This window comes from Hippocampus comes, unplaced genomic scaffold (assembly GCF_001891065.2).
Source record: "Hippocampus comes isolate QL1 unplaced genomic scaffold, H_comes_QL1_v1.1 scaffold345, whole genome shotgun sequence".
Lineage (NCBI taxonomy): Eukaryota > Metazoa > Chordata > Actinopteri > Syngnathiformes > Syngnathidae > Hippocampus > Hippocampus comes.
Window position 1 is genome coordinate 145,863 of NW_017805538.1, and position 10,701 is coordinate 156,563.

Sequence of the window (10,701 nt, forward strand, 5' to 3'; positions counted from 1 at the left end):
ATTGAATGACTAATTTGAAAAGACATCCTTCCATTTACCTGAGAATGAAGTCTTTACTGAATGTATGTTCTTCTCTGGATACGTGCCACTCACTCGAAAGACGCCTTCTCGCATTTTCAATAATCACGCATATTTCAAGGAGACAGAGGGACCTGTCAATCACTTGATGTGGTAGCACTATTTTACTCGGCATGACCCACCCTAGTGTGCCTCTGATTGGCTCATCGGTACTCATGCCTGAAGTTAACCAATCTAATCAGCGAAGGAAGCGAGTAACAGCTAATTAGAGGCAGAGGTGGGTCATGGCTTCACAATCACTGGGGAAAAAATGGACAATCTAATTCAACAGATATTACTGAAGGGTGCGCATCCAGGGGTGGGTTTAGAAGTGGGTACAGGCATGCTGACTGAAAATTAAGTAGGCATATGCGATATAACTGACAGTAAGGGATGCTCTCAAGGAGAAGAAGGAGTCCTTTCCGGCCTTCTTGGTCTGCAGGACTCCGGAGGCAACTGACCGGCTGGCCAAGTGGCATGCAGCTTCGGTGGTTGCTGAGGCAAAAACTCGGGGATGGGAGGAGTTTGGCGAGGCCATGGAAAACGACTTCTGGACAGCTTTGAGGAAATTCTCGTCCACCATCCGGCATCTCAGGAGGGGGAAGCAGTGCACCATTAACACTGGGTATAGTGGAGACGGGGTGCTGCTGACCTCGACTCGGGACGTTATGAGTCGGTGGGGAGAATTCTTCAAAGACTTCAAAGAATTCCACCAACGCGTCTTGCGTTGAGAAAATTGAGACTCTGAGGTGGACTCTCCTATCTCTGGGACTGAAGGAACTGAGGTGATCAAAAAGCTCCTTGATGGCAAAGCACCAGGGGTGGATGATATCCGCCCGTAATTCCGAAAGGCTCTGGATGTTGTGGGGCTGTCCTGGTTGACATGCCTCAACAACAACGCGTGGACATTGGAGACAATGTCTTTGGATTGGCAGACCAGAGTCGTGGTCCCCCTTTTGACAAAGGGGGACAAGAAGGTTTGTTCCAACAACAGGAAGATCACACTTCTCATGCTAACACAGTTTTAAAGAATGAGGTTCGTTTTCCTCCAGACGGCGTCCTGGTATCTTGGAATAAACGGAAAGCGGAAGCTTGTACACCTCCGAATCCTTCCACTGGAAATATGTTCTGAGTTGCCATGCATTTTGTCCATAGGCAGCTCAAGCTGCCCTTGGTGAACGCCGTAACAAGGAAGCATGCAGCTAGCTCTAGATCAATGCTGCACAAGACGCATACTAATTGGAGCAAGTTAACCCTTGGTCTAATTACGAGATTCAGGCTGATTAACCAAGCTGGACAGTTGAGATGAGCAATACCACAGGCACCGATTTGGTTATATATAAAACCATGTACTAATTGGAACACTGATTACAGACAGGTGGGCCAGCTATATGTTTTCTTAATCTGAGTTTTATATGGACCGTGGACATGAGGCAGGAGATTGGGGAGGAAATCATTTTGATTGTTAGTGTCATAAGATCCATGCCATTGACCACTCTCCTCATTCTTGTGTCAAGCTTGAGGCTGTTTTTCGCTTGACTTTGCGGACTTAAGCCGATTTTTTATGTTGAATTTTCCCTGCCAATCAAATTCACTATAACGTCATACTCATAAATTAAATGTTCTCTTCAGTCAATCGTGCCTGCATGAACTTGGAGATTTTGCCAGTGTTATTGTGAGGAGAAATGATGATCTGGCATTTTACCCATCGATTCATTTCCCACGTGGAAGTGTTATTTCAATTAAGGGATTCAGAAAAATCACATCATTATATCCCTACAGGTGTTAGGCATTGTCTGGTGGTTGTCAAATCACTGTGGTGCCTTTTATTTACAATCAGCAACATCAGATGCTTCACCGGAATTTGTAAGCTTTACTGGTTGGCATAAAGACATCACTACTGTCGTAACGCCTTGGGAATCGCCGGGAAGAGCTGGGGAGAGGGAAGTCTGAGCAAATCTTGTTTTTGAATCTGGAAAGTAGAATTTCCGTGGGCATTAAAAATTGACCTAAAATGACCAGTGATACAGCAAATCAGTGTAATAATGAAGTCAGAATTATTTTCGGAAAGTATCTGCAAAACCAAAACACTGTTGAACATAGTGGTGATAAAATAATCAACATTATTATTCTATTTGTCCTTGTAGGACAAGTTTATTTATTCATAACAAGAACAATAATAATATTGTCACATGTTTCTGTAATGTGAACGAGAACAGAAAAAGAGTGGATTGAACCCATAAAACTCTGAACTGGGCATCACACCCGGCAGTTTGATCATTGCCTTGTCTGACCGCGATATCCAGCCTGCGAGATGAAAATTGCATCCATCCATTTTCAACACCGCTTATTCTGAACTGGGTTGTGGAAGGGTGCTGGCTTCAGGTGAAAGGCAGATTTACACCCTGAACCGGTCGCCAGTCAGTCGCAGGGCATATACGTAGAGACAAACAACCATTCACACCCACATCTACACCGTAATTGAGTGGCACACTATATATAAAAAAGAGCTAAAGGGATTTGGTTCATATGAAAATAATGTCCAGTGCGCACACCAAATGTCCATGCGGTGAGGTCCTTGGCTGGTGAAGCATTAGTATGAGTGACATTTTCAAACTTGAGAGCCCAACAGATTGGGGTAATTGCTATTAAATTTGCAGCCAGACATAAAAACAAAAAAAGGTCAAAGACATATTTTGAAGAAAAATAGCATTTTTCTTTGCACACATTTGGTTATGAAAAATGTTAGTGTCGGCGATTTGGGGAGAGTATAATCTCAATTTCAACTTTTCATTTGAGAGTCAACTCATTAGTTTACTGTTGTGTGTTATGCTTAAAAAAATTATTTTAATTCAGTCCTATGGTGAAATATTATGTTCAAACAATTTTACTATCATGCTTGAATATTTTAAACAAAACCGTTGAATTACAAAAATAAATTTAATACGATCCAAATCTAGTATTTTTTAAATAATTTATTTCTTAGTCTAATCTAATTTTAGGTCTAATTTAAAATGTTTTACTTTCTGACCTGTATTTCTGTTACTCTACTGTGAAAGTTCTCATTTCGTTCACTGATCATTTTCTCAATATCTAAATAGAGACTGTGTGGGATCACTTCCCACTCAGTGACGGTATGGATGTGAGTCATTTGTCTCAATATGTGCCCTGTGACTGACTGGCGACCTGTTCGGGGTGTAGCCCGCTTACTGCCCGACGTCAGCTGGGATCGGCTCCAGCAACCTCCCGTGACCCTCTTCAGAATAAGCAGTGATGGATGGATAATTTACTGTTTCATAATTTATTCGTAATTTTTGTAAAGGGGGAGACTGATGGAACTTTTAGTAGTTCTGCATGCTTTCATTGGAGGACTCTAGCCGAAGCACCAGGCACAAGCGGCCCCTCATTGTTAGACAAATGACATTGCGGCTGTCCAAATTTGCCACGGAGGAGGAGCCTTCGAAGGACCCAGTCTGCGAAGGGTCCTAGAGGACACAGCCTACGAATTTGGACACAGCTATCGTCAAAGAACAGACTCGCTAGCTAAGTATAGAAGAAGACTGTGAACCTTTGTGCTGTCTTCTGCCCGCTTCAGTGTAGCTACCACAACCACATTAAAATGAGGCTGCTATGTTGTGTCTCCTTTGATGCTTGGACTGTTGTGTTTTAAAAGTGGAAGCTCTTGAACAACAATGTACTCTATAACAGGAAGTTATAATAATAACCACACTTGAATTCTGCATCCCTCCATCACATTTTAGTGTGCGTTTACTCGACTTCCAGAATATTGACTCTGGAGTCCTCTCCATGCCCTCCACAGTCACTGTCACCTATCACAACTGATGTATGCAGGACGTGATATAAGATTGCCCTGACAGTGGATATCTGCTTCAGTGTGACACATTTGATGGGCACAATCGCCTATTAATGCCATGGTATTGTGTCACTTGCTACAGCACGTGCCACATAGGCCTCCAAGAACAGTGAGTGCTTGGAGTACACAGGGCACGGTTGAGCCTGGCACTCCCTTCCTGCTTATGACACTGGGTGACTCGCCCTGGCTTAAAAAGCACCAAGATGGATTTGGAATGTTGGAAAGACTATTGGAGGACAAAATGTTGGCCCGTTTCTTTGCTCATTCAAGCAGAGCAGATGACACAGTGCCGCCCCGCCACCTACTCGCCCCCTCCCTGTGCAACAGGGAAACACGTGAACCCATGGGATCCCATTTGCTCAGTAGACCATCTGCTGAAAGTTGTCTGGGATAATCTCCACATCATGTTACATTTGCATCCGGCCACCATGCAAAACCACAATTACCCTAAGTGTTGGGCATTGGCAAGTTTGAAGATTTGTTTGCCGTAACTGTCGACCAGTGTGCCTGCTAATCCGCCAAGCAGCTAATGCAACATAATAATGTCAGGATTTGCCATGTTTGTTATTGTTTGTTGGCTCAGCTCAATTTGTGCGACAAGCTTTGAGAATTTAGAAATGAGATTTTGCTAAAGACTGTCCATTTGTTTGGTCTGTTCACCAGGAGGTATTTGCTGCAAATCAGCTTGCTTGATGGCTTTTTAGCAAGTGTCGGCAAAGAGAAAAGGTGCTCCAACTGACCCACTGATCAGTGGCGAGTCCCATTTGTTCCTCTCCCTGACATGGTGTACCATATCAAAGTGTATTTGTTGATTCTTACAATACATTCTGGAATGAGTTACTCGAATTGACGCAATCTTGAAATCATGGTTTTATTAACGACAACATCTTGGGATCCCTGCCAATGCTTTGCATCTTTCTCGATGAAGGCATATCTAGATGATCGCAATCCCATCGGACTGGTACATGCATACCAGAGCTGTAAAACCAGATCAGACTCTTATATTCACATTTTTTTTCAACATTGAGCATAAGCTTCCAATTTAAATTTGAATGCATTTGGGTTATAAATCAGTTTCTAAACTACAGAAGGTGCTTTATAACACGCCACGTCAAATCCTCATGGATGATGCAATTGGCATTAACTGCAGCAAATTATTTCTGTTAGCCCAAACAGTTCCTGCTTAATAGGGAAAATCAAGACTCATCATTCATGAAAGTATTAATGTCCATACCTCAATGTATGATTTGTCATCACTTGACAAGTACAGCAAAAAAAGGGATGAACATTGCTTACACTCGTTCCTTAAAACTGAAACTTCCTCCAGAAAGATTTGTATTAATCATGTGTTCTCATTCATTTTTCAGAAACTCCACTTACTGCATGAAGGTGTCCATGTCCCTCACCGTGGCAGAAAATGACACAGACCTCTGTTACAACTCCAAGATGAGGTTCTTTGAGAAGGCAGAGCTGAGCAAAAGCAAGGACATTACCTGCACAGGCATCGAAGATTATATCCAGACAGGAGCCGAGCCCCAGATTGTTTGGTATAAGGTAGAAATAAATATTTATCTTTGTGTGCCGTGATGTCTAAAGCCTTTCATTTAAACATTAAATACAAAGCCTCCCTGTCTATACTATAACATAAAGCATACAACCTCATGCCTCTTTGGTCTAAGTGATATACACCACGGAACTGAAACGAGACCCCAACCTAATCCATAAATGAATACAACGGGGATTGGAATAGATCTCTTCGGTCCCCTTCATTTGAACAGATACATCGTGTACGATGTATTTTTCACAGTTGAAAACAGCTCCCGGGTCTCTTAATGTGTCCATGAAATTATTTTGTGAAAAGATCCCTTTTTCAGTCATCCACTGGTCAAGCCGTTCCCTCATAAGTGTTGTGATGCCAAGGAAGGCCTTTACTACCAGATGACTTGGGACACAGCAATTGGGGTTGGCAACGTGTAAAGACCCAAGTCTAAAAACAGAGTAGGAACTGTGAAGGACATACAATACCCCCAAAAAGACAGTTTAAATTGTATTTTAATTTGTGGTTTCGCCGATCAGTGCATACGACGCATGCAGCAGATGCTTCACCTCTTTCCTCTGCTTATACCATAGGAGTGCATGCCAAAGCAATGGAGACAGACAATCGAGAGGAGGAGGGACACCCTCTCCATCAAGGAAGTTCGAGAAGATGACATTGGGAATTACACCTGTGAATTACAGTTTGGAAACTTTGTGGTGCGGAGGACCACCGAACTGTCTGTCACAGGTAAGGAAAAATTCAAAGTCAAGAGTCTTTTTTTTTTCAAGTAGTTTGGTACCTCTTAAAAGACTTTCTGTATCGGAACATTTTAAAAGTGTTTCAGCAAAATAAAATTTCCACAATCTGTCATAGAAGTTTAAATTTCTCTCCTCCGCCCCACCCTCGACCCCTTCAAAAGCAAACTCAAGCAAAAACCCTACGTTCTCACATAAGTGCCAAATTAGTGTGGCCAAGGGCTCATAGACGCGATTGGCCCAGAGATGGTCAACTATGCCATTCAACTTCTCTTTTACTGTTAATCTAGACTAGGAATGACTGTGCATGTAGTTGACTTGAGCAACGGCCCCCAAGATATGCAAAAAAGGAAAACACACTTTTGATCTTAATTGATTGTGGAACATTCGATCCAATTGAGTGGTTTAGTCTCAGAAATCTCATTTTGGTGAAACCCCCATTTTCTGTCACAATCCAAAAGAAATTGCCCCTACATGGGCCAAACAACAGCGTAAGAAAGTTTCAGCTGGATCAGTGGCTCCCGTCAGTTCTTTGGCACGAGTTGATATAAGCGCTGGCTGTTAGCTGCTATCTGATGACTTTTCCGTCCTTGTAAGGGGACAAAGGCAGACTGCACTAGAGGCAAAGTAAAGTCTTAAATCACCCATTACACCATCCTTAATCTCGATATATTGTATCTGCTATTCAGACACTGAGATACGGATGTACAACAGGTTGATTGACGCTGTGTACTTTTTGTTTTGCTCATTGTACTTTTAGACAGTCATGGGATAAATGCTGGGCTTTACCCCGCCCATCCAACACTCAGCGTCTCTGGGAGGGGTGGGGGTGGGGGGGATCTACAGGGGCCGTGGGCTGGCCTGAATGCTCGCCTTATGCATGATGATTGGATGATCTGTCTGAGTTGCAATTCCTCTTTTAGTGACAGTGAAATTACGGAATCAACAATCTTGAAGTATAAAACTCCACCAAAGCGTTTTCAAGTTTTTCTTTCTGTTATTCTGAACTGCTCTGGGGACTTTGATGAGGGTGACAATATTCTGATTTCCAGAAAAGAGAGCACTTCACCTGGCCTACTGAAAAGATACTCAGACGATAACTCTAATAATTTTAAAGTAGGCACGATTTTGGGAAAACATACAATATGGCTGTTGCATATTGCAATATCAATACTATTGCGAGAATTAGCATATATCATAAGAAATGACATCTAATTAATGGAATACTTTATTTCATGCGGACAAGTATGACTGTATTCTTATCTACAGTAATTAAATTCTTTGGAGTTAGTAATGCCCCGAGATACTTTTCTCCTTTTGGATGGCAATGCACATTTCAGGTTGCATCTGATTGGTCAAAGTTAGATTAAAAATGTCCACTTCCACATGAATTTGCATTCTGCACTCCACGTGCCGGTATCACAATGGCAACATTTTTCAATATATTTTCCCATGCAAAGGTAGAAAAAAAAATACTAGCTCCCTTTTGGGATGTTTAGCTAAATACGACAACGTTCTAAATACTTTGTAATACCCTTTCTGTCCAAAATCCATCTTGAGCAAAATATTTCTTACTATCTTTTCAGTGTAATCGTGTACAGTGGTACCTCTACTTACGAAGGTCTCTTCATATGACATTTTCAAGTTATGAAACGTCTCAACAGGAAAATATTGCGAAAGAAATTTCAAGATACAAAAGGTAAAAATTACAGTATGGCCTGCTACTCGCAGCCCCGAGTTTCCTGAAGGCAACATACTTCTAGCTGCTCTGCCATTTGCTATTACAGAGCATCATCTTGGCATCCCATTGGCTAAGAAGGACTTCTACCGTTATGCGTGTGGATAGATCGGTGTGGATGCAGCATCCCTCGGGCCATGAGGCGTTCCGATAGTTTTACCTAAATGTGAATCACCCAGAAAAAGTGTTCACCAGTCGGGTGATCGGTCACCTTGCTGATGTTCGCCTTGGACATTTTCGAAGGATTGTTAAAAACCGACAAAAGCAAACGTCCTTGGATCAGTTCTTTACAAGACACCAAGCAAAAACCACTTCTGAGAGAACATGGACTAAAGAGGGCAAAAAACGATGAGGACGCAGTTAAAAGTTAAGTGACCATCATTTTTATTCTTTATTCTTTGTGTTTTACATGATGCAGAACTCACATTTATTATGGAATAATCTAATTGCAAAATGTATTTGTTAGATATTTTGATGGATTTTTATGCTTTAGGAAACATTTATGTCTGAATTTTGGGTCGTTTGGAACGAATTAGGGCATTTACATGGAAAATGCATCTCTACTCACAAAATTTTCTAGTTAAGAATTTTTTTTCTAGAACCAATTAATTTTGTAAGTAGAGGTACCACTGTAAATAATCAAACAGTAGTCTCACAAAGAGGTAATTTAACAAAGAAAAAAAAATTCACTTCAGTCTTTCATTTTTGTCCTCATAATTAATCTAATAATCTTCTCCATCCTGTGTTCCCAGCAGGACAGTAGAACTTCAGTCCAAACTCCAAACCGTCTTTTTGTGTGTGTGTGTGTGTGTGTGTGTGTGTGTGTGTGTGTGTGTGTGTGTGTGTGTGTGTCTTTTTTCCTTAAAAAGAAACTTGAAATAACATTTTTCAGATCATCAGACTAGCCATCTGATTAGTTAACTTGACTGCGATGAAAGCCCTGGTTCCCTGGTCTAACAATTAAGCAACTCAAGCAACTTGGCTCATGAACTCTCATACATCCTACAACTTTTGTGTGTTTTTCTGTATCCATATGAGCTTTGAGCTCTCCAACTTTTATTATACATAAAAATATATGTACAATCGAGCTTTGCATAATGTTACTTTTTTATGTGTGTCGTCACCGTCCTCAGCTCTGAATCGTAATCACACTCCTGTCAGCCCAGTGACTTCAACCACGGTGGTGAAACACAGACGAATGAACGGGATGTCATATTGCTTCCTTATTGGACCGGGTCTGCAATCCGCCCCATTTCAACAGCAAATACTGTAGCTTCTCTGGCTCTCGCGCTTGTAACTGAGCACAACTGCTCCACACACTTGTCCAAAATTCATGAATTGATAAAACTCCCCTGGATGGCCGAACAGGGTGTAAAAAAAAAGTGGACATGTCTGGGCAAGAGGATGGTTGGTCACCCTACAAGTTACCGATCCTCAGCGACTTTGTCTTTTGCATTGATGTTGGCAACTCTCTTCTGTCACTCTGCGGTTTCGCTCCCCATCGAGCAGCGGCAGCTGCAGAGCTTCTCCCCCGTCACGATCACTCACACTCACAGCCGGTCACACAGCAGCCTCGTGCAGCAGCTCCACCTGCTAGAAAGCTGCACATCATGGCAGAGAGTATGAATGTTGTCCACCAGACAGGGGCAAAGATTAGGGTAGAATTTACATAGAATTAAATAAACACATTTGTGAGCACAGTCGCCATTGGTTCTGTCGTGGTTGCTGTGTCAATACAATTGTTTTTTTTTGGTTTGTTTTTTATTTTTTTAAGGACAGTGGCTGCTCGACAATACGAAACATGACATGAAACTATTTAGCCTTTGATTTGTGTGAAACAACATTTTCCTTCTGCATTGCCATTCCACATTCAACCACAAATTTCCACTTTGACCAGAGGATGAAATTCAGAGAGGAGAGGAAGTATTGAATTGATAAACTTTGTTCGTGGAACTTCTAAGATTGCTAGACGTGACCTTTCAATCATCACCAGAATAAGTACTTCTTATAACTCATAACTTAAAGCATTGTTATCATCAACCTCCCGTTGATAATTCCCATCACCAACAAAGCATTCTCATTCACCTCCATCAACAGCTTGCAGTCCATCTCAAAGCGACCCAGTTAGACAAAAGGTCAGATTCCATTTAATTACAATGAAGGCAAGAATAATAATGAGACTCCTCATCGACTGCTGGAAAGTGAGGCTCGTTTTTTAGGTGAAATTCTAAAGTTTTCTTTATTCTCTATGTAAAGTGCAAAGTGTGATATTTTTGATTAAGCAGGATCCAGCGGAGGGATTGTCAACTCTTGTGTGCAAAATAGACTGTCACTGGAGTTAATGAGCTGTTCTTCTGCCAGCCTTTTATATGGTGAGCCAGCAAACTGTCAGGCATGCTTTGCGGTATGAGCATCGAACTAACCCAAAAGTCATGGAAATGCATTGTCTTGGCATTAAATCCATGTGCCTCCTCCTTTTGCACTAACTGATGCCCCGTCACTCTGAGGCTCTTTATCTACCTTGAACCCGAGAGTCGACAAGTTGCAAAAAGAATATTGTCAACAAATGGATAGGAGTGGGCCCATCCGTGATTGACAGAAGTCCTTCATTGTCAGTCCCTCGTTATTTCAGGCCATCCCAGTCCGTCACTCTGTCATCCTTATATTAACGCCCTTCCTTCGTCACTAAATTACATTTTAACACTACTAGTTTAAGACCAGCAAAATTAGAACCCCCCCC

General features: G+C 41.8%; 1 protein-coding gene across 2 annotated transcripts in view; it reads left to right on the forward strand.

The window, feature by feature from the left end:
- Positions 1-10,701, forward strand: part of LOC109520915 (interleukin-1 receptor accessory protein-like 1) — a 222,431-nt gene that overhangs the window by 112,495 nt on the left and 99,235 nt on the right. For both annotated transcript variants that reach the window (XM_019878514.1, XM_019878515.1), the window contains exons 4-5: positions 5,299-5,485; positions 6,062-6,215. In XM_019878514.1, coding sequence (XP_019734073.1) covers positions 5,299-5,485; positions 6,062-6,215 — 341 coding nt within the window. The remainder of the gene's footprint in view (positions 1-5,298; positions 5,486-6,061; positions 6,216-10,701) is intronic.